This window comes from Trematomus bernacchii, unplaced genomic scaffold, assembly GCF_902827165.1.
Source record: "Trematomus bernacchii unplaced genomic scaffold, fTreBer1.1, whole genome shotgun sequence".
Taxonomy (NCBI): Eukaryota; Metazoa; Chordata; class Actinopteri; order Perciformes; family Nototheniidae; genus Trematomus; species Trematomus bernacchii.
The window spans coordinates 6,254,547-6,279,748 of NW_022987828.1; the positions used below are offsets into that span (position 1 = coordinate 6,254,547).

Below are 25,202 nucleotides of genomic sequence, written 5' to 3' on the forward strand. Positions count from 1 at the left end.
AATAAGAAGTGACAGTGTTGGATGAATACTTTGATAAAGCCACGTCCATCATAATGATGCGTAAACTGGTCATGTGAAGTCCGGTCATAATAAAAGTCAGATAGTACAACATATCCAAGCTGACCCTAGAAAAATGCTCATGCTTTCTAGAAGGGCAGCATTTATATTTATTATTTGAGACAAAAACAATAGTAAAATCCTGCTTAATTTTCAACATGCAAGCTTATATTGTTGCACCAGGGGGCGCAGAGTGCAAATCCAATACTCTTACTGGTACAATTGTTTTGAAGAGCTAAAGCAGTCAAGCTGGAAGATTGATATCAAAAGCTTAATTTGTCTTTTTCTCTGCCCTTTTGCCAACATGTTTCTTTTGTTGCTTCTTTAGGAGGCAGAGAAAGAGAGATTATCTGTTTTTTAACCTAACTGATAACTCAAACACCACATTTTTCATTTTCAAACAGAAATGTACAATGAGATTTTTTAAATGAAAGTGCATATGCAACAAACATCATACTGTATACATACATGTATATATACATTCAGTCTTTACTCTCCCAGTGGCAGTACAACATGCAGCACGTGCAGGGTAGACAAGTCAAATACATGCTGGCAGAGCTTTGCAGAAACACCGTGCACTGCTGGACAGACAGAAGCAATGGAGGGGGGTCAGGAAATGGAATATATGATTTGTTTCCTCAAAGAAAACCACATTTTACGGTATTTTTGGTTATAGGTTAAAAGAAAGACCACACCAGATGTACCTTATATTATTGTAAATCAGATTGTCTCTGAACTCAATAATTGAAAAGGAATAAGAAACATACTGTTTAGTGTTGCACTCATTTTATTGATCAGTGGTTCAAAAAAGTCATCCAAATCTCCAGGCACAGTGTCTGTTTGAGATCTGTTTTGTGCAGTTTGATCAGAAAATAATTAAAAACATAAAAGCCAACACTTGAACCAATTTCTCTGGTCCACTTTTTGCACTCAATTTAAAAACAAAATAATACAAATGATCGTGTACCATGTAAATAATTTGAGAAGCACTGAGAAGTGCATTAAAGTTCAACTTCTAACAACCGCATTTTTAAAAGGATGCCATCCTTGTGGTACGAACCTCATTTTCACCAAAACCTAAGATGATTATTATTATTATTATTATTATTATATACAGTACTCTTAGTTAAAAAGGAAAGACAAACCTTTTTAAAAAATAATATACAACTGTTTTTGGCATCTATTTGAAAAACATTGCAAAGATGTGAAGCACAGCACATATAAATAAGACAGCATCGTTACTTCTGCTTTATTAGTTTGCAGGCGAGTAATTAATGGTTGATGTGCAGTACTTAAATCCAAACTTAATTAAATCTAGTTATTATCCAAAAATAGGTCTAGATGTTTTACAGATCAACAAAGAGTTTGCAAGGCCTTCCACTCACCCAATGACAACTGTATGGATTGAATAAGACATCAGTGACTGTGTTTTATCATTTCGTTGATTTAAAAAAAAGGAAAAAAGTACCAACTTAAAAATCTGCATCTGATTAATAAATGTGCTATACATATTTATTTACATCTGAGCTGCCAAAAAGTATAAAAGTATCAATATTCACAAGAGACTATACAAGAATCCTTAATCAGTAGGTCCAAAAACTCCTGCTTTTATGTTTGCCCAAAATGTAAAAAGAATTCACCCAGTGTTTTAAAAATAGATAAAGAACAAATATATAAGACATTTATGAAGGTTTGACCGTATTATAAAGACTTATAATAGTGCAACTACCTAATGTGTATTTTTAAAAAGAGGTATTAAAAAAGTAATACATCTGTAAAATATTTTAAAAGGAGCATCTCTGTGCAGATTATTGCTGCTGACATTAATTACAAAGAGGAAGGCACAGCGGCCCTGGCAGACGGACACGTTTTACGCAGGACTGGAGAAGGAGTACAGGCAGTACACTTACAGGCGTCCCGGGGTTTAATCAGAGGAGGGGTAGGCCACACCGGGGGTCGTAAAAAAAAAAAAAAAAGGGTCTGTGGGGTTGTGCGGGACGACATGGCGAGACACAGGAGGTAAAAAACATTTCTGAGGTAAAGGTCACACAGATGTGGTCACTCTGTCTGCAGCGTTATTGACCTCGTTTTTGTTGGAGTCCAGGCCTTTGGCAGCGTTCAGGTCTTTGCGGAGGTTCTCCGCCGCTTTCTTCATCGTCTTCAGCTCCCCGGGGTGAGGAGTGGCCCGTCGCAGCAGTGTTCCCTGTGTGAAGGAAACAGATTCAGTTTAGTGGTGCATTCTGTAGCAGAAAAAGAGGAATTGTTCACATCTGTTGTAGGCAGTAAGCGGTTTACACTACAAAAAGAGAAGTGGGGTCCAGACAGATACATCTCCAAACTATAATAAGCATTTCCAAATTCTGTTCCATTTACTCATTTATGATTCCCACAGAATGATCCGATTCAAGTAGTAATGAAATCTGGGTATTCCAGAGTATTGAGGAATCTCAAAGTTATGATTTTCAGTCAATAAGACCAATGCTTTCCAAAAATAAATGCAAAAGACTTTTCTACTTGTTTGCCTTTATTGGAAAGTACAGCAGAAGACAAATGGAAACAGGAAGAAAATGTGGAAAAGGCACTGCTGTGTGTGTACAGTTTAGGTATGTTGTTGGTAAATAAATGCTAAAACCCCCTCAAGACACAAAACAAGCTGCCAACTTCAGCCAAGGCTCACTTAAGCTGGGCTGACTGAAAAGCCTACTCCCTTTAGTGATCCTGTGACAATGACATTTACTCGAGCCACACAGGCTAGACTGGATAATATCCAAGTGAAATAAGACAAATATCACCAACTTCTGCATGGATTGCTGTGAATTTCGCCCTTTGGCATGCTGGTCTTACCTTCTCGTCATCCTCGTCCTCATCATCATCCAGAAAGTGAATGGCACTGATCCTGTTCATGGTTTTGCTGTCCCAGGTGTCGTCTGCCACGTCGTTCACCAGGCTCTCCAGGGCTCCACAGCGGGCGAGATTATCAGAGCCTGTGGTCGTTTTGGAAAGAGACAACACCATTTGTGTTACTTGAATTCAAGCACACATCAAAATGATCAGATACAATTACAGAGGGTGACCTGAAGTGAATAGGAGCAGATGAAAATCAATATGGTTATGATTGCTTGGCCTGCAACATGCCAACTCAAGAAATGAAATCTGTCATATAACCCAGTGCTCATAAGAGAGAGCCTGAAACTGCCAGATCACAGTTTCAAATCCCGGCTTAGTCACAGGCTTACAGCAACACAATCTTCCCTCCCCCCAACCTCAGCTTCAGCCTCACACATATGACCTCCACCAGTCTTCAATCTGCATCTCTACCATGAGAGAGAGCGATGGCACGTCACAAAGATGAATGAATGCATTTGTTTTTGTCTGAGAAAATCATCTAGTTGAATGGAAAATACAGTAACACGCGAGGAAAAAACGATTGAATCCAGGCAGATTTAGGCGCAAGGATGACAGCAAAGAATATAAACTACATTAAAATGCTGTATCAGGCAGAGATAGAGCCGTCCCTCAGCCTCATCTCTATACCCCATAGTGGGCGAGATTTTAATGGCAATGGGCCAGCCGCTGCTAAGCCTCTTTAGCCGCCAATCTAGCGCGATTCTGAAAAACATAACCAAGGAGGGCCTCAAGGGACGTGAGAGACCCTGGTCTGTTATAGGCTGTGATCCCTAGCAGGAGCTCGTAATCGACAGTCACTGCAGGGAAGGATCCTGAGGGCACTCAACTCGTTGTGCTTCCCCGAGCATATCATGTGATAATGTCATCCAAACCGCGGGGCACTAAATACTTGGAGACGATGCGACTAGTGATGAGGAATATTACTCGACTGTCAGAGCCGTGGCACCAAAACGTTCCACTTGAAAAGCCAGACACTCAAGGAGCACAGACACACTGATCTACAAACAAGTAGTGCTGTCGTTTCAGTCAGTGGAACACTCCCTGTTTCTGATAACACCCATGATTCACGAGGGTTACTGGAAACCCCTGAGGATAGTTTGGAAAAACATTACCTTTAGTGTCTGGTTCACACGGCTGCTGAGGCAGCAGCACGCAGGTGAGCACCTTCTCGCCCGACTCGGGGTCCTGGTCCGTCTGGAAGGTGAGGAGAGGCTGCGACTGGTTCTCTGACAACCATAAGGCCTTCAGTCGAAGCGTGGTCAGTGACAGCGGTAAGTGAACAAGCCTAAAAACAAACAGGATATAAATCAAATCAAATAATCAGGTAAGAAAAGAGAAAACATAATTAAACAAGCTAAAATAGAATAAGACAGGTATAAAGATACAAGAAATAAATAAAGCCCAATGTTAGAAATATTATTATTTTAACAAAATAAAAAGGCAGCTGAAAAGTCTTCAGCATTGATTTTAAAAAAGTGAGTTTCAGCAGAGTTTGTTTCAGATTTATGGAAAATACAAACTGACTTTGGCTCCCTGTGTTTAGATGTAACTCTTGGGACAGAAAGCAGACTGGTACCAGGCAACCTGAGGGGTCTGGATGGCTCATAATATAGCACTAACCCATACAATGCTCTATAAAAAGCTATAGTATTTTAGTGTCAGTTATTTGACAGACAGGAAGCCAGTGTCGAGACTTCAGAACTGGAGTGATGTGATCCACTTTCTTGGTATGATATAAAGAGAGCACAAGGTACCTGCAGGCTTGCAGTTGTTATGACAATGTGTAGGAGGGAAACGCTCTCCAGACACAGAGAGGTGAACAGGTTTGTGTGTGTGAGACTAAAGAAGAAGACGTCACTGCTGCTTTCTCTGAAGACAAAGCTTGGACCATAACAGGTAGTGGCAGAGCAGCGAAGCCAAAACAACCCCTGACTGACGGTGAGTAATATGAAGATAATAGATTATCTTAATGCATCAGAAGGTAAAAATAAAAACTGAATTTCCTCTAGCATTTATCACGTATGATGATAACATGTTTCAGTTTATGGTTTACATTTAGTCTTCACATTGAAAACTAAAGTCTGTAAATTAATCTGTAAATAGGAAAATGTTTTCGAACACATAAAAACATTATTTGCAGGTGTGCGAGTCTTCAGATAAGATAAGACAGGACTTTATTTATCCCGAAGGAAGTTGTTGTGCCAGAGTTACAAAGATACAATAAACATATTAAAAATAAATAAAATACAGATTTGTTGTACCTATTTCCAGAGACATCGAGCACGTGCAGATCCGTTGCCTGCGACAGCTCTGACGGTATCCTCGTCAGTCTGTTCTCTCGAACACAGAAGACATTCAGACCACTGCAGCCCCCAATCTACAAAACAGAAGAGACACCATGATACGGCTGCACGTTAGTTAGAGTACAAGTGTCCTGGGAAGGATAAACAGAAAGAGTATAGGTACACAGGAAATATTGGTGAGTATTTTTCCAGAGTAATTACTATTTTGCTCTGAAATAGTGATATTTAATCATTTTGGAGTGTATTTATTACTCATAGCTTCTAGAGTGCGATCAAAAATGCAGAGTCAGTTCTATTGGAGTTAAACCATGACCACGCTGTAACGGAGGTGATCTCTGGGGCCATTGATCTCGGTCTCCATTACGGATTATATAGCTTCATTATTGGCGAAGTATATTCATTTGTTCCACGCTAAAACATTGCACAGGAAGCATGTGATTATATGTCATTTATGCATCTATTTGTCACAATCTGTCTATGTTTTAGTTTGTCTGTCTCTGTTTCCTGTTTTAGTTTGAAAAGTGTTCCCCCTCCCGTCTTGTCTGTTGCTGGTGATTGTGTTCACCTGGTGCCCTGTGTTGTCTCCTCCCTCCCCACCTGTGTCTTGTTGGTTTGATTAGTCCTGTGTGTATTTAGGTTCTGTTTTCCTGTTAGTGTGTGTGTGTGTGTGTGTGTGTGAGATCCTTGTTGCTGGTGACTGTGTTCACGTGAGACAGTCATATTGAGGCTGTGTGTCCTATACCACAAAGAGGAATAAATGCCCACACTGGGTTGTATTTGAACTCTCTGCCTCTGCCTCCTTGCTTGGTCGGGCCGCTCAATGGTCAGCTTCACACACACTCATGTTCCTTAAGCACTTTGGTTTATTGACCTTTTTTATTGTAAAGATCATTATGGTTCATTTATTCTATTCCGAGTGAAATTACGTTCGATTGGGAGTACAATTACCTTCTATGAGTAAAATGGCAGTAGAGTTGTTTTTAATATACACTACATAGAGTAAATAACCATTAAGCAGAGTCAAATCTAAGCACATAATAGAGTCAAATGAACTCTAAAAATACAACTCTGAACAAAGAGTACATTTTACTCTATATAGGTTGGGACCAAATGTTATATTTTTAGAGTAAAATTTTCTTCAATTTGAGTCAATTTTACTCAGAGAAATTTACTGTGTAGACAAACATGTAGGTAACACTTTTTTCGGAACAACCAGTCCTAGCAGCCAGATAACTGAAGATGTGTTGGGCCAGCTGCAGTTGTAATCCATTCATCTGCTCAGGAAACAAGTATTGTGACAGATTCATCCCGCTTAAATGATCAGATTAAGCTCATCATCAACACGGGTTTATCTGATAGCTGCTTAACACCTCTGAAGTCATCAGTAAACAAGGCGTGAGGAGCAAACAAATCACACTTTGTTAAGTCTGCTTCCATGTGAGCACGGACTACAATCAGCTAGGAAAAAGTGTTATGAGGCGCTAATCAACAATCAATAGAATCCATAAAACTGGACCAATGGTCAAGTAGCTCAGAGAATCAATACTTGGTCGCCGTGGTTACACTGCGATTGTTCGAGATGTCATTTCAATGCTGGTTTGAGAAAACGGTGACACCATGGATTCATGATCTAGGCCTGCTGTTATTTTTCTCCCAACACTGCGGTCTTTGCATCATTATGACACAGGGGCATTGTACGACGTCTGAAGAAGCCTTTCAGAGGAAGCGTAAACTTAAACAGACAAGAGGTTTAGAAAAGAATGTCACGTACAAACACAATGGAGACACTCAGACGGAGCTGAACCAACCGAGGGCTGAGCAGTAAACTCCACAAGCAAGAGCATTGTTGTTGATCCAAACGTGAGTGAACTTTACACGGTTTGAGCCAATAAAAATCAGTCGCAGTAGAGAATTGCATAACAACAAATGCAGTCTAACAGCATTGCATCAGTGTACTGAAAGCTTTTTTTTATTTGATTAAAGAAGAAAATTATAGCCTTGTAACTTTTGAATGTTATATGTATGTCAGATGTGCAGTGTCAATCTAAACCGTGACCGTTTTCGACCTAAAATTACAATCAGCTGCTGCTTAGACCTGGAGACGTAGAATGTATCAATGTGTGCCATCTACAGGCTGGCAGAGCAACATCCTCAGGCATGTTTACACTGACACCTGCACAAGTAATTACCCTGAGGGAACACAACCTACAATGTTATATTTAGTGTAAATGTACAACTTTACCTTTAGAGTTTTATAGTCAGTTTCATTAATTGCTTCTTATAATGGAATTTAGTGTAAATGGATTTACACTAAAAAAAACATTTGAAATAAAAAGATATATGCGAAGCTTACCTCTTTCGGTAATGACGTTAGCTGGTTTCTGTCACAGTTGAAGTTGGAAACTCGCTTTAATTTCCCGATACTCCTAGGCAAACTCTGTAATGAAGGAATGTCAACAATTAAAGCAACATAGTGAGTTTTAAAAACACTGGAAGCTTAATAACCATAAAGGCACAACAAGAGTATTTCCTTTTCTGGTTTGTAACTTATTTATTGAACCGTGTGTCCCACGTGTCAATTGCTCCAAGGACAATATACACAATTAAATCATCCATGTGTATTCAGCACAGTGCAGTGCTCTCATGCACAGACACAAAAGGAGATGTTTTTCTCAGACAGGCGCTACATTTACTCACACACAAAACAGAAAAACATACATACTGTATGCATCCCCTGAATGTGGCTTTCTATCGCTGTGGGAAATATAATATTCCAGATGTTTTACATATCAGTGTTAAGCTCCAGACGGTTTAAAAACATAGCACAAAAGGCAGGCTATTGAATGCTTCTTTTAGCCATTGAATGACTCTCAAAATGCATTTTTCACCACAGTGGATGAAGGTAAAAGGCACAAACAAACAAATCTATAATAATTGGATTTAATTTGTGATGAGGATGAGATCTTTATTCTTTCATTATACCAAAACCTTTATGTAATGTACTGCTTTCATATTAACTGTATTTATGTGCCAAGTACCTGGTAAAAGTTAATTGAAAAGAGTTATACAGATATGCAAGTAAGTATTTTTAAGGTTTGGAAATTGGTGTTGCCGACAACTATTTTCAAGTTAGTTACAATAAGCCACAATCTGTAAAATAACTGAAAGATGTTCTTTACATAAAGAAGTTGTAACATACCTGCAGCTGGTTCTCTGTGAGCACGAGTTCAGTCAGGCTTTCACAGTTACCGATGCTCTCTGGGAGATACGTTAGCCTATTCTGATCAGCTTTCAATATAGACAGTTTCCGTAGCTTTCCTGCAAAGAGAGAAGAACAAATGATATATATTAATCAGACAAACATGGCAGTCTAGCAGACTAATGACGCAGTTACTGTGGTACTGAGAGAAAGTACTAATGAGCTTGAATATTTACTTCAAGTGGGTTGTTTTCACACCAAAGCTTGGCACGTTGAACATATTATGTTCAATGGGTTTTATTTTATGAACATGCCAACAGGCCATTTTGAATGAAACTTTAGGAAATAGCTATTATTTAGCATATGTGAAATTACCCAATGAGGAGAAAATAGGTAAGGTAGTCTGACGATACACAAGAAAAGCTCTTATGACAGATTCGTATAATAAAGAGCTAGGAGGGTCGCCATGCCTACCTATGCTTTCTGGCAGCGCATCGATGAGGTTCTGAGACACCAGCAGGTCAGTGAGCGACGTCAGGCCTCCTAACTCCTCTGGAAGTCGCTCCATTTTATTTTCTGATACATCCAGACACAACATGCTTTTCATACTGCCCATCTCCTAAAAATCAGAGCAGAGACTGGTTGTAAGCAAATACAATCTAAAAGCAGAGAGTAATCCATCACGTTTATGCATTAGCACAAGCTTTATCTCAGGACTTGGGTGTGGTGTCGACACTGATGCTATTATCAAAATAAATACTTTTAAAAGAAAAAAATATCTTTTTTTTTTTCATTAAGATTGCATAATGTATCATAGTTACAGAACTACGTTTCAGGGTGTTGGCCAACATGACACCAAGGCAGCATTTGTTTTTTCTTGGGATGGATAAGACAAATGTTGCACATTGTATTTTCTGATTATATCGAAATACAATAAATATAACTATATGATGAAATGGTGGTTCTCTGATCAATGCAGAGAAAATTAGATAATCAAATATAAGAGAGAAATTGATTAGCTCACTGAGGGGATTTCAGCCAACTGGTTTCCATCCAGCCACAAGTCCTTGAGGCTCACAAGACAGCCTATTGACTCTGGCTGTGTGGGAGGAAGAAAATGAAAGGAGAGACAATGAGAGCTGGGAAAACAGAAGAAAAACACACAGCAAAGCATTGATGTATCACATAAGTGAGCTGATTTGTAACTTCAATTAAATTACATTTAACATTGATTTATTTAACTTATTTCATTTAATTCTAAATTAAATCAAAAATGTAGTGTGCACATAGCAACGTTCAGCCTAATGGACGCATGAGCACTAATGGTCAATGTAAAAAGGGTCATTTACTCCATATACTTCTAATCCTCCAAGAGTTCGGGGCTACACTGTTTTCTTAAGTGTATTTGTTTTTCTTTCTCAATATCAATTCAAAGATTACAATTGAAATGTATATGAAAAACATAACTTATTTTGAATTTGTATATTCAACACATTTGAGGTGTTAACAGTGTGTGCCAATGCAGTACAATTTTAGAACTGTAGAATATATCAATACCCAAAACCGAGAGCAGAAGAAAACTCATCCAACTAAGTAAATAACTGCAGTGCAATGTACACATGATAACTTATAAATACAATTCAACACAAAAAGAGTCATTTCTTGACAGTCTAACTTTGCTTTGTCTGCGAGTAAATCATTCACCATGAGAGTCCGGCTGCTCATATGCGATTACAACTAAGAGCCAAAGCTCAAAGCAGATGGCCGTCCTCCCATCTGAGTGATAAGAAGTGAAAGCTGTTCTCAAGGGATGCTAATCTACTCTGACTTGACAAGAAAAAAGGAAATGGGAAAAGTTTATTTTGCTCACATTTCCTGGCATCCAGAAGAAGAAAAAAAACACAACTTACCAAATTGTATAGTTCATTATTTCCTAGGTCCAGCTCTTCAAGTCTATGGAGCATGGATAGTGACCTGTGGATGACACGAGGACATTAATATACAGTGATTAGGAAAATGAAGCATAGTTTGAATAATAGGTTTGATTCAAGATAGAACTACTTTTAAAAAATGTAACGATCCAAATCCAAAGAAATTGGATAAATACTTGCAGACAAAGTATATTTTGGATGATTATAATGTGATTATTATTGAAATGATTGTTACTTTAAAGTGTCAGTATAGTGGTATTATTATGTTGTAGATTGAGAGTCTGGTATGAAGGGTCTTGCATTTGCTGTATGATAACGTATTATAATAAAAACTGATTATGTGGAAAGTGCAGTTGATTGAATACTTACTCTGGTAGGAATGTGAGCAGATTTTCTCTGAGTTCTAGTGATACCAAATTGGAAAGACTGCAAAGAAGGGGGAAAAGAGAGATTATTAAACGTCTTTTTAAATGCCATGAACTGTACTTCCTATAAACTCATAATACCATCACAGATAATGATTATACATGATCAACTAAGAGATTTGACTGAATGCCAAACACGGTTGCGAAATGTCTCCTTGCAATCAGATATCTGAGAACAGGAAGTACTTTGGAGGCGCGTCAGTGTTATCGAGGCCGTAAAATCACGGCAGCATAAACAACGACTGCATGCTTTAAATGAAGATGAAAAATGTCTAAATGGCTATCATAGACCAAAGTACAAGGTTGTGTTATTGCACTGCTGGTTATGCATGCCTCAGTACCGTACACGCACCCAAGTAATGGAGGATTTTATGACAACTAGTACAGCACAAAGTTCATCTTGTTGATCTAAATAACTCTGGTGTGGGATTGGAGATGGTCAGAGAGAGTTAACACAAAGCCTTTCCATTCACAACGTGAGCAAATACATGTTTGACTTGGGCCTAAAAAGGGATTAACCTAATCCAGTAGGTATGTTTGAAGTGTGACAACACTAATCTTGAGTTTTACATTCACCGCAGAAGATGGATTGGAGAGATGATGACAACAGCCACAACAAACTGCATCAAGTGTCTCCGGTTTCTGTAAAAGCTTTTGGTTAGAAAACCTCTCCATCTCTGGGTAATAACCACTGATGTCATTTAACCTTTTGAACGCTAATCTTATCCTCTTCTAAAAACCCACACCATGTTTTTCATTACCCTCTTCCCTTGACAGAGAGCAGGCCTTAAGTCAGCGCATTATGTAAGATTGATATGGGACATATGTGGGGCACATGCCGTACCATGAGGAAAAAGGATGTAAGGAGATCTTGTTAACCCCAACTGACTTCATCGGGAGGAAAATTGTATACATCATATACAAAGATTTACATCACAGCTGCCAGTCTATATTCAGTTTATAGCAGTTGCCATGGTAAAAAGAAAAACATGAACAATATGAACTTGAACTTGTAGACTTCTAAAAGGGACGCAGTTTTTTTTCTAAGATAAATATTTTTGGAGCTGAGTGCATTTGAATACATACAATACTGTGTTGCTAGGTAGCACATGGTTTACAAGAAGACTCACCACAAAACAGAAGTGTATCTAAGAAGACATTTCCAATGAAAACAAATGTGGTCTTTATCTTTTTAGAGTTGGATGAGCATTAGCTGAATGTAACAACAGAAAGATCTACAACATAAAGAACAGGTAACAGAAGTTTCATGTTAATGTTCAAGGCTTTTATTGGTCATACGTACATAGCTACAGTGTAGTTATGACGATGCAAATCTTAGGTCACAGGCTCCTCCTTAAATGTCTATAAATGATTGAGATTTTATATCTTAGTAAACTAAATATAATTGGTCAATACAAGACATTTAAAGATGTCACCTTGACAGTTTTCCCTATTATCTGACATTTTATAAACCAAGCGATTAATCAAGGAGCTAATCGGCAGAATCTTTGATAACTAAAAATAATCCTTTTGTTGCAGCCCGACTCAACACAGGCAACATCTTTGCCTAATTTGAGCCCATGCATCTATAATCCATTATAGTATGGATCTTCATCAGAAAATCCATCTGGTGTTTTGTGTCTTGCATGGAATCTAATTCAGGTCCATCACAGAGCTAAATACTGCGTGTCCAACATCAGATTAACATTGAGCTTAAAAGGCCCATCTATCAGACGCAAAGCATTATTTAAAAGTCAATAATCTAGATTTATGATCACTAAAGGAGCAAAAATAAAATCCTTTTATTGAATCACAGTCAGGCTTTCATTCAGTGTGCAGGCATCATCCCTTAGAGGTTCAGCAGTAATGCGTAATGTATGGCAGCATGGCAAGCCAAGACAAATCTCTGTTTAGTTTAGCTTCAATGCGTTCAACAGTTATCTAATGGTTAAAATATGCCATCCAGAGCACTGCCAATAATAGTTTAAAAAGTACTACTGGACAAGTGGGAGAAAACGAGAAAATGCCTTTTAAGAACATGACTTTATTGACTTGTATTTCTTGTAATTCTATCTTTAAAAAGTACATTAGGTTAACATTGTGTAATGTGTTTAAAAAAATCAAGTGTCTGACTTTCTCAGCAGTCAAGTGCCTTTTAAAATCAGTCGAATGTCAGGATATTATCAACATTTCTAAACAAATGTGCATGTCTAGTAATGTTATCCTTTCAAATCCCTCCCTGAATGGGTTTACATTCAGTTTCCTTTGAACTCCTAACTACTAAAAACATCCCTTGTGGCAATTTGACCTAAAAGCACATAGTTGCCTTATTAAATCAAATTATAATAAGAGAGACCCCATGGGAATACAAATGTTGGCCAGACATTCCTCTTAACTGCAGCAGATGATATGCCATCTCAGAAAAAAAGCATTTTATGAACAAAGACAGGAGAGGACACTGACTGATGTCTGTGTGGAGCAGTTTGGTTGGTGGGTTTCCCCAATGTCATGAGATTTTAGTACAAATGATTAGTATCAGGGGAAAAGGAGACTATAGAAATGTAGAACACTTTGAATAAAATGCAATCATAGGTAAATGTGATGATTACCATAGCCAGACAGAAGGCAGAAGCAAATTGTGAGACAAGGAGATGCAAAGAGAGGCAGGCGGGACATTACATGACTAAAAGGGCTAAGTTCACTCTGCAGGAAAAAGAAGCCGAACTGCAAACTCAGAAACCTTTTTTTGATAACAGTATGAACAGCAAACTCGCTTTGAATCGGGTTTTTTTTTAAATTGACTTCCTATGCTTGGATTTCTTAATGTAACCTTAATCTGGACAGTGATATCGGCATTCATAAGAGATAAGAGAGATGAGATAAAACTTTATTGATCCCAATTTGGGACATTTTTGTGTTGCAGCAGCATAAAAAGACATGGCATTGTACAATAAAAATTAAAAAAGACAAGAAATAAACAAGAAAGTAGAAAATGTACATGTTGAATTTACAAATTAACAATAACAAGATATCAAGCAAGGTATAATATATATACATAAATATGCGACTTTTATGTCACTATTGATCGACGTTCATCACAATTCTCTGCTTGTGACCATATTGGGGAAATGGACTGACAGGTAACTGCTCAATAACCTGATTTTGGACTAAATATGTTTCAGTAAATCCATTTACAAGTACCGACACAATCCAACCACTCCTGTGTGAACGCAGCCTAAGTTGACCTTGATGACAACATTACATTATATTAACCTGGGGCTGCTATTAAACTGTGTGGAAATGTTTTACTGGCAAAGACGAGAAACTCAACATGTCAGAACAAGTATGATGAAATGGTGCGTTTACTCACTTCCCGATGTTCTCTGGAAGAACTTGCAATGAAATATCATTGATGGAAAGGCATGTGAGATTCCTCAGCTCTGGAAAACTTTCAGGTAACCTGGAAAAATACAAAGACATGTGAGAGGATGACACACAGATCATTATTTTGTTAAAACTCTTTTAACAAATATTTTGGTCATTTCTTTATGGCTAGTGTGTACTGAACTTAAGTAATGTCAAGCAACAGTTTACCACACTTAAGCCATAAAGTCTTTGATACGTTGATAAAGTTTATCTCTGCATGTTCCTTTTCATCTTTGCCCTCGGCCTTGCCCTTTTTTTGATCTCCTACATACAACCAAATGTTTTAACTTGTGTATAAACATCAAAAAAGGAACAAAAAGAGATTCCTGTTCAACTCCAGGATGTCCGGCTGTGATTACACAGGATCATTTATTGTATGCTCCTGGACTTATTTCAGCAATAGTTTAGTTAAACTAGATGCACAAAGCTGCCACAAAATAGTCTATGACGTTAGCAGTATGTGAAGAAAGGCAATTCAAAGTAAAGTCCCTAAATATCTGTTTGTTCAAGACACACCGACAATCAAAACTTTATTTTGTCTTGTTTTTACTAATAAACCATTACCGTCTTAACTATTGCAAGATGGTCAGATACAAAATAATGGTTCTCTACTTATAGTGGCAGTCCAAGTGCATTTTTAATTGATGTTGTTAAAACTATATACATAAATAAGGGCTGGTGAGAAAAAAAAAGGTTACACATGTTCTTATTTTTATTCAAACATTTTTGGGAATAATGTATCATATTGAATTTGCTCATTTTAAAGCCTTGAAATCAGACAGGTAGGTTTTTTGTATAATGAAAATAATATAGCATTCTATTCTATTGTATATTACCTAAGCTAATGATCGACAACTTGTGTGCAAGTTCATTTAAACTGGAACCTGCCAGCAATCCTCAAATGACCTTTGATAACAGAGCTAATACAGACAACTACATCATAGATATTCCTATATTCTGATAATGTCAGAACAAAAGCATGTAAGTCAAGAAACACAGCAAAATGCTCATTTTCCACTTAAATCTCATATGGAAAAAATAAGTATAAAGAATGGGCCATGCTATATATTTAGCCGGACATGTACCTTTCCTATCAAATGGTTAAAATAAGACTAATAACTGGGTGGAAAACTTGACTACAATTCTGCTGGAAAAAAACATTGCTTGTTTTTCCGTGTGCAAGCTTGTTTGCACTTGAAAAGTACACCAAAGTGTTGAAAACAGTTGAGGTGGCAACAATGACAATTATTACAAAGCAATGTGATTAAGCACCTGCTGAGATGCAAATTAGATTTAGTCTCAACCACACGATAAAATGCATATTTTTGCACAATATGCAATCTCTCATGCAAGGGGTGTGAAAGTTCACAACAGCAGGGGATCTTATAAAATCCACGATGCAGACAATGGAAACAGAAATCCCTTTTCAAAAAGACAAATGTATTATTTTTAGAAATGTTTGAAGATGTAATCCTGTTTTGTTATGATTTTTCTTTTAGTGAACAGGTTCTTTTGGGGAAAGATCGATGAATATAAAGGATCAAAATAATTAAGAAATGTCTTTGTTTTATTAAGCAACTTTGAAACAGAATTTTTTTTAACAGAAAAACATTGAAGTTTTAAATGTGAATTTTTAGGCAGTAAAAAACAGCATTATCTGGAGGACTACCTTGTCAGTGGATTCCCACTGAAGTCTGCCACTTGGAGGGCTTTGCAGTACGAAATGCTCTCTGGAATTTCAATAATATCTAATGAAGAGAAAAGACAAAACATATCTTAATCAAAAATAAAAACAACACAGTCTGCAGCACTTAAATAATACAGGTCAAGATAATATGTTATTGACAGTTGCTTTAAATGTGGGTGATGCAACATAAAAACACTTAAAAGATTTAAAAGGTGCAGATATTATTCAGAAATGTCAAAAGTGGTTTCAAAAAAGACCTGATTATTATTTAATAGTTAAGTACAGTGGATTAAATGTTGACCAAAAAGGATTAACCATCATTTAAAACATTTTAATTTAATAAAAAAAGCAAACAGCACAGTGTGACAAATGTTGGTCTCTGCTCTGTTGCAGGACGAACCTCACGTGTATCTAAAGGAATATGTTCGGGTATATTCAAACGACTCTTCAGATTCAGGCTTAATGCAAGCCATGCTTTATTTTTATGCGTTTGTTGCAACAGCTTTCCTGAGGAGGAATAAATCTGTCATTGTGATTCATTCGCTGAACTTAGTGCTGTGTTGCTCAACTGTAAAGATATATTCTTCGCACAGGCGTAAACAGTGTAAAATGTAACAAATGGGTATGTGTTATATTATTCTAGTCTACTTTTGTACTGCTTGGGTATATCAGTGTTTTCCATTCTTACCATTTCGAGAGAGATCCAGTTCTACCAGCTGCATGAAGTTTGCTATCTCTGGAGGAAGTCTCTGGATCTCGTTGTCACTCAGGCCAAGTTTTCTTAGTTTCACCAGCTGGAAAAATGGCTGAAAGGTGAAAAGAAAAGCACATTCAGTTAAAAATTTAAATAAACGGCATCCAAAGGGATCAATGCTCTTTGACAACACATACATCCTGAACTGGATACAGAATTTAAAGCTTGTTTTGCACAAATGCATCCAAAAATACAAAATTCTCTAATTCCATACTTGGATCACCAACATGCTGTCTTTATTTTTCCCCTTCTTTCACTGCTTCGCTCCATTTGTACAACCTTAAACAATAGGAAACTTGTCCAGTGCCCTGTTGACTGAACTCATTTGTATCAGTGATATTCCATTTGGAAGAATTATAATTAACAGGAAATGTGTCCTCACTCTGAGGTATTCAGATTTTTATTCAAACCATGGATATCTGATCACAGGTTTATCCAATGTATCTCCCATGTATTAGACTGTGTACATTACAGACCCCTCTCCTATCTACTATGCTTTATTGACACTACCACACAACATTTCAGAGCGACAAGAACGCGTATATATTTTGGAGTCGTCACATCTTACTAATTAACTTATTATAAAAAGATTCCATTTGCCGCACTCCTTTAAAAAGGCAAGATCAATTATCACAAGCATAAACTTGATGCTCTGAACAAGAGCGGACAGAGTTGTTCTCTGTTGTGGTAAAGCAGGTAGCTTACAACATGGCTTCAGGTTCCATGAATGTTTTGGCATGAACAGAAAAAGCCGACTCATGAATTTCCCCTCTGGCCTTTGTATTTTTCCTGCTGTTGATAGTTTCAAGGCAGCTGGTGATGACTACTCATCCATGAACGCAGTTTCTAAATACATACATTTCTCATTCAGACAATCAATCACTTAAGTTGCTGAAGTATGTCCAGTATGTCCCCAGCTGATATTATATTATAATCTAAATGTGGGTGAAAAAACAACATTGTTCTCTAAACAAGCCTGTTGCACTTGTTGAACAAGGACAACATAATGGATTTGTATTCCCAGCAAACAAGTTGATAAGTTGCAGGTTTGTACTTAAAGAAGACTTTGATGTACTCTTTTATCCCGTAACAATGTGTCACCATTAACCACCTGCCTAAAACAAACAGGTTTTAGGTTTAGTATGGCTTTCAAATGGATGGTAGAGGAACGATTTCAGGCTTTAGAAAAAGTGTGTCTTTACATTTTGAGGAAACTAGCACGGTGTTTCCCTTTGGTTCCCCTTTATATTAGCCGATTGTCCTGGGTTTTTGCATGCTCCGGTAAATGTAACATTGTGTTTGGTGTTTAATGTTGGTGAGATAGAAAAAAACGGTGTATAAAAGCCATAGTCACCATCACATCTGATTATGATTTATGTCAGCTAAGTGTAAATGAAGTAAGGACGCTCATTATCCGTAGGCCATATCCAGGTACAGATCACATTGTAATAATGTTTGCACAATAAATAAAACCCAAGAGTCCAGTAGTCCAACCCCACCCTATTACAAAATGAACAAGTCATCGCAATGCCTTAAGACAGTTCGAACAGTCTTTAATCCATCGTCAACAAACCTTTACTCTCACAACCAATGACTGTTTGTTTGAGTTGTTGCACCTTAACCACCTTCACTTTCACATTTCACTTGCTTGCAACAACAAAGAGTGGGTGCTGTTTTGTATTCAAGTGTACACTGTACAGCTTAAAGATTTGTCCTTCTATCATATCCTCAAGGCAGTGTTTGCTTGTACAGACTTGTTCAATTTGAGAAAAAACAACCTTAACTGTGGCAGATTAAAACAAAATAACACAAACTGAGTTTTACGGTTAATTGTATAACGTGTTAACATCTCTCAGACTTCCTACTTGAACTATGCTTCTCCTTTGACACAACAATCAGAGCCGGAAGCAAACACAGCAGGTACTCTGCATCCTTCAGTATCAAGGATTCAAAACTACTAGCTGGAGACAAAGCAGAGGCTGTTTCATTCGAATGCTTTTGTCTGGCTTTTTTCCTGCCATTCTAATCCTTTTTATAACAAGGACAAGCAAAGAGCAAAACTAAATTTGTTCTGTATCATCGCTCTATTTTTTTTGTGAGTCTTGCATTGGGACAGTGACACCAAACCTGTTCTTCCTGTTGGTGTCATTCAGGGCCACGCCCCAAACAATCACCCATGTGTGACACAAAACCTAAAACAGGCTGAGTCCAGAAAACATTAACCATTCTCTCAGCTCTGGAGTCAATGTTTGAATCCTCAGTTTCACCTTCAGCACTGTTTGTTAGAGAACAAGTAGAAGCATGAAGGTGTTTGTTTGGAAGTGCCTGCATGGATTATTGCTCCGTCTGCAAGATATCAGAAAAATCCCTTAACATTTTCATACAATACCAGACGTGTTTTTAGATATGTATCAAAATTCTAGCCTACATTTTAAAGTTAAACATCAGCCTTAAGAAGAAAACGTTTTTTCAGCAGGGCCAAAACCCTACAGCCATAAAGACTTAGCCAAAGTAAAAGACGTATGTTGAATGCTTCTTATGTTACATGTATGCATACGGTATTATGTATCACAGCAGAGGCCTGGGTTAAATCTGTCTGAACCACAACCACATGTCTGAAACTCAACAACTGCACCAACTGTATGAACGTTCTTTCTTTGCAAGAAAATCTTCTTCAGGAGCATACAAATTAGTGAGTCAGTTCAACCACCAGCTTCTGGGATTCATAACACCACTATATTTAGCTTTTCACACATGTCAAAACACCTCGAACCTGTCTCAATGTGGGTTCTTCTCTCCATCACTGTGAGGCATTTTTAAATGGCCTGAAAATGGCCCCAAAAAGCTTATCCGGCTTGAATTAGAAGTTTGCTTATCCAACAAAAAAAATCAAAAAACCAAAGATGTAATGTATGCTCATATAAAAGATAATAAGAAGAAGAAATACACCAGATCTTCACATTTGAGAAGCTGGAACCAACAGTTTTTTTACACTATGGTTTAAAAAAAAAAAAAGGAATACTTAAACAATGAATTAGCAACATTTTTGGCTAGCCATTCAACCGACTGTTTCAAATATAGCCCGGAGGGCTGCAAACCAATTTTATTTAATCATGAATTAATCCACATAATTAATTATTTAGTCCCATTTAAACTGAATACAGCCCAAAGGGATGCATTAAAATTGCCTGTTTTCCTCGTCATCAGTCAAAAACCTAAATATGTTCAGTTAACTATGATATAGCCTATGAGAAAGAAAAGCATCACATCCTCCCATTGAGGAAGCTGAAAGTTCAAATGTTTTGCTTCAAAAATTACTGAAACCATTATATGATTTTAAAATTGCTGCTCTATCGATAGTCATTTATTTATTAATCATTGTTGCAGTTAAAAATAATGATAGTACGCATGGGTACATACATTGCAGATGTTAGAAAGATGAACAAAAGATTTTGAAACAGCCACCCACACATCTGTGTTACAGTTTCACTGGAGCTAGGAACTGGACTAACAGGCAGGAGCAGCAGGTCTTGCATTTCTATTCTTCTTATCACCACTTAGTTTCTTACAGTAGTTTGACAGCTTTAAAGTAAGCCAACAACTTCTGTTTGCCATATGTATCTTGAGTTTTAGTTGCTTAAGGGAAACTTTGAACAAACAAAGAGAAACAAGTTACTGTTTGCACATTTTGGTCCACAGCCTCAGCAAAAATAATACATTAATGATCAAAGAGACACAGGTAAAGAAAGAAATTGAGAAGTGAACCTTTTAAATATGCCCTTGCTTTCCATCTCCATAAAGTGGTCAGATGATTTTACTTTGTAAGACTATTGCAAAACTAGCTCAAATTCAGCTTGCCTCATAATTAAAAACACACCTTTGCTGTTTCACCTCATCGTTAAAACTGCTGTGTGCATGTTTTTATCTGCATGCTGGTGGAAATGATTGACTTGAAATATGTTACTGTGTTGTTGTTACATAATTTTCACTACGATAGTAAGTGGTCAGTCAGTGTTTATCCATTCAGTCACCTCGGAGGCTAATGTGAAAAGGCCACACAGCGAGCACTGAACTGGACAAAGGGTTATGCAGTACGACGTTTCTTGGGTTCACTTAGCAAGCATTGATGACATTAGTAACATGCCAAAGAGCACAATAAACGGTTTCTCATGTCACAACAACCCCTATACCCTCTGAACATACTTCGAATATTTCTGAACGGAGCATAGCAGTGCTTAAACTGTCATCATGTGTTGTCACAATGAGTACACCTGTTAGTCACCTCTTTCAGGGCACGGCTGATGGAAAGAAAGTATACTTTGACCCGCACCAAGTTTCTCAGGTGTACCGTCTGCCGTGTTTATGGTTTTATAGGTCTGAACTAAACTATTCAGGTCAATGATTCATTATTCGAAAACACTAGCACATACAAATGCGCGAGCAAGGCAACAACAAAACACATAATGCTGTCTTTGTTTCCAGTCAGAATACCTGTTCCTGTGCTTTTCTCCAATGGACAAAGTAAGCAGTGTGACATGGCCATGGGAGGTTGCTCACATTATCTCTGTGCCATCACATTTCTATGGACATGCCAAGCCCAAAAATACTCTTTCAGCCCTCTTTTCTTTCATAGCGTAGACATAAAACAAATCATCATGCTACTTAAACTACTTGAAAGTTGAAGAGCCAACCACAGTAGTTTTATTTATGGTTGAGGTTGAGGGGTGTTTTCTTTAAATTACACACTTGTGATTATGAGTGTGAAGAAAGGCATGTCAGAGGCACAAAATAGTCTTTCAATCCGATCGGCTTTACATTGACCCGCCATGACTTCAGTTATCTCAAGCCTTATTCCACAATCTGTCCACTTGTCACACACAGAGGTAGACCTTATATATTACCCAATGCACTCGAAGCTTTTGAGAGTTACACTGAGAGCACACATTTCTCAGGCTTAAAATGCCCTCTCCAGACCGAAACTAAGGGGAAATGCTACAAAACCACTAAAGTCAGCCGTCCTTTAACTGACTGTAGCAGCTCGAGGCTATATGTCAAAAAGACACCACAGGTCGAAACTAGGAGCTCCAGTAATAACGCCCTGACATAGACAAATACGACATTAACCATCCGTGCCTGGGAAATAACCTGCAAATCCTTTAACAAGTATCCCTTAATCCAGAGGACTAGGGCTTGTCTTGTGTATCCCCCCCCCCCCATCAAGCCGGTCAGTAATTCAAACAGAGAACCCTCACACACCGCCTACATAGCTTTTAATGTGATGGTGTGCTTCAATCAGCATATGATGCAGAGTGTGCTTGTGTCTGTAGGGTTAAAGTCAAGTGTAGCTTGATGTGGCTCTCTTAAAAGATGACTTCATGTACCTACGAATATGGCTCAACAGCGGATCATGTAGAATCGATAGGTCATTAACTTTATGTTTACTTATAGGTACAAGTGAGTAGAATAACCAATTCCACACAGGTGCATTTACAGTTTAAGCTTATTTGCAAAGCTCGCCCCTAGCTGTACCTTTCAGATCGTTAAGGCCCACACACAATTTACTTGCGAGTCATCATTATGAATGTGAAAGATACACTTCTTCTCTGATGTTTATATCTGATTTGGTTTTGTTGATATTTTGCATTGTCCTTGTTTTGTGATTTTTGGATGTCATGTCTTTTTTTTCACTGATGGAGTTCCTAGATAAAATAAATATGACTCACCTCAAGGAAGAAAAAGAAGCACTATTACTCATACTGACCTAGTGAGTCATAAAGATTGTGACTCTAGATTGTGACCATATTGCTAAACTCCCTGAAAGAGTTAGGTATTAAATGTTTTCTGCATACACTAATGGCCCTCTGTCATGTTCAGAGGCAAAGGGTCATCTGACCCCAGCATGCACAAACAGGCTTGTGATATCAGACACAATGTGAGAATTTTGCGGTTGGCCATGAATGCAGGAGACACCTGGGAATGTTTTATGATCAAAACCCAGACTGTGCTGTGTACATATGCGTTTAGTTAACCTGAGGTGGGAAGTGTAGTGCAGGCAAATGTTCCTCCTACACACGGTGCTTGCCTTGCTGATCTTGCGTAAGTGAAGTCCCCAGTTCCCCACAGCCTCTCACGGGATGTCGGATCAGCTCAGTTAGCAGCTCTGTGTCAGAACCACTTTAACTGGAGGGACGCATTTCAGCTTTCCAAAAATACGCATGCATCTGAACCTGCCATTAACATGAGTGAGCGGAAGCGGGTTTTCTGCTTACCTTGGGCAAGTCTCGGAGTTGGTTGGCATCCAGCAACAGCTCCTCCAAACTCCGTCCGTAGCGGTAAATCTCATCGGGCACATACAGCAGGGAGCAGTGGCGTTTATCGATCATCTCCACATGACGGCTGCACCGCCACAGGGGTATGCAGTGAAACATCACGGGGGAGGTGGGGAGAAATCTCGTAGCCGTGCGATAAACAAACAGCGGGGAGGAAGGGGGGATGCAACAGATTGCTATGGCGGGACAGCCCTGGACTAAATACACCGTCAAACTCAAGTGTAGCAAAACTCACAGCAGGCGAGTAAACACCGAAACTCCTACTGCAAGTGAAGTCGCGTTACCGAGCTAACGTCGAGACGAACATGGGAATAATTCTCCGTCGTTGTCTCTCTTTAGTTAGTTTGTAGGCACCTGTTTTTTTTCTTCTGGTTCCTCGTGTCACTAGGCTTGTTTAAACGTCCTCTTTTAAACGTGTTAAACACACGCTACATCTCCGTGCGAAAGAGCGTAGCATTCCCGTTTTTCCGTCTTGTCCCGGAGTTAATTTCCTCTCCCGTCCAGTTTCTGACCCGGAACATTCACTCCCTCATTCCAATCCTACGTCACGCTCCTGACGGAGGACCCGCCCTACTCGGCCTCTGATTGGCTGAGCGCGAATCGGTGTTTATCCAACCCTGACGAGGATTGAGAAATACACTGAGAAGGGAATTGAAAAGGGTTTTCTGATTTAAATATACTGTATATCAATATATATATATGAATGTGTATCCTGAGATTATGAAAATCTGCAGTAGTTTTCATACACTTAGTGGAACAAGCTTTATGATAAAGTGTTTTGAAGATTAAGATTAGAACATAAGATTAAGACATAGCCTACTTTATAAATTCCTGAGGGGAAATTCAATTTTTCACTCTGGTGTACACTACTTTACATAACACACATAAGCCAGAAATGCGCATGCACAAACATGACATAGGCCTATGCATAGTGGAGAGGTGTCAGAGCTGCAGGGCCGCCCCTGGCCAATTTGTGGCCCCACGCAAAGTGATATGATGAGGCCCTCTGTGTCGCGAGCGTCGACGGGACGGGGACGGGGACGGGGGGGACGGGGGGGGACGGGGGAGCCTTGCAGCGGCGAAACTGTGCCGCGCCTACACTAATTACCGCCGCATAAGCGCATAAAGGTGCGACGCATTTGCGGCGCAGTAGAGGCTCCCTCCGCAAGATGAGGTCCCATCCGCGAGGTGAGGCCCCCTCCGCGAGGTGAGGCCCCACGCAGTCTGCGTGATCTGCGTAGGGAGGGGCGGCCCTGCAGAGCTGACAATGGCCCAATCCCAAACCACTCCCTCGACCCTACCCCTCCGTGACGGAGTGAACTCCGTCTGTAGCCACACTCGCAGCTGAATGAGTCTCCCTCCTGTCAGATGGAGTAAATACAGTGGCAAGCTTTGGGACAAACTCCCCTCTCTCCGGCAGAAACAGGAAATGCCGTAACTGTATGTACGGTTTCAAATCAGCATCTCTTAGACAAAAAATGTAAATTAATAACTCAAATACAACTCCAAACATCTTTCATTGTGTTACTTTGTTGTAAAGCTCTTTTAGTTTTAAACCTGATGTTTATAAGCTTCTTAGTTTTTGCAACAGTCTGTAAATATACACAACTTTATAATAAAATGCACACATTTACCTTTTTCTAGACTAAACACAGGTATGATCCTAAGTTAAAAACATATGAGGTTATCATGAGGTTGTTAACATCGCAGTTTATCAGCGGATGTTTGCTGGAACTGTTTGTAAACAGCGTGTTTCCTGACGGACACACACAGCGTTGAGACCGTTCAGGTAGAGACCGGTCTCCAGTCAGCACCGCTGCAGACTCGCTGTTTGAGGGCTTGATAGTAGTAGGTAGTGTGAAGGGGTAGGGTGTAGGGCGCGGTTTGGGATTGGTCCAATGGTTCTGCACCCTGGAGCAGTTCAAGGGTTTGGTTACTTGCTCAAGGACATGTAATTGGTACATTTGCATATCCTTGTATATTTATTGTGAATCATCTTTAATAATGTTAAAACATTTTCTCTACTGTTTTGACAATATAGATTTCTGATTTTGCATTATTTCATAATAATGCCTATTTCATGTATAGTGGCAGCTGTAGTATCTGTATAATCATGTAGAAACATTTACCACAGAGCTTGTTTCTCGTATGACAACAGTGTCAACATATTTAACAGCTTTTCCA

The 25,202-nt window shown here is 38.7% G+C and overlaps 1 protein-coding gene across 1 annotated transcript; it reads right to left on the bottom strand.

The window, feature by feature from the left end:
• Positions 1-826: 826 nt before the first annotated feature.
• lrrc1 (leucine rich repeat containing 1) lies at positions 827-23,544 on the bottom strand. Its single transcript, XM_034151866.1, has 14 exons — positions 22,959-23,544; positions 16,624-16,741; positions 15,918-15,996; positions 14,193-14,282; positions 10,767-10,823; positions 10,377-10,440; positions 9,491-9,565; positions 8,941-9,085; positions 8,467-8,585; positions 7,621-7,704; positions 5,226-5,341; positions 4,077-4,249; positions 2,902-3,041; positions 827-2,260 (listed from the first exon to the last, which is right to left on the bottom strand). Exons 1-14 carry the CDS (start codon positions 23,115-23,117, stop codon positions 2,102-2,104), a joined length of 1,578 nt encoding a protein of 525 aa, XP_034007757.1. The 5' UTR covers positions 23,118-23,544; the 3' UTR covers positions 827-2,101.
• Positions 23,545-25,202: the final 1,658 nt, after the last annotated feature.

What these genes read in the sequence shown, in the direction of transcription:
- lrrc1 (XM_034151866.1), bottom strand. Translation starts at nt 23,117, where the DNA reads ATGTTTCACTGCATACCCCTGTGGCGGTGCAGCCGTCATGTGGAGATG. An exon ending in AGTTGGCTGAAATCCCCTCA is followed by an intron (nt 9,086 to 9,490) that starts GTGAGCTAATCA and finishes TCTGATTTTTAG; the next exon opens with GAGATGGGCAGTATGAAAAG. An exon ending in TGCGCTGCCAGAAAGCATAG is followed by an intron (nt 8,586 to 8,940) that starts GTAGGCATGGCG and finishes CTCTCTTTGCAG; the next exon opens with GAAAGCTACGGAAACTGTCT.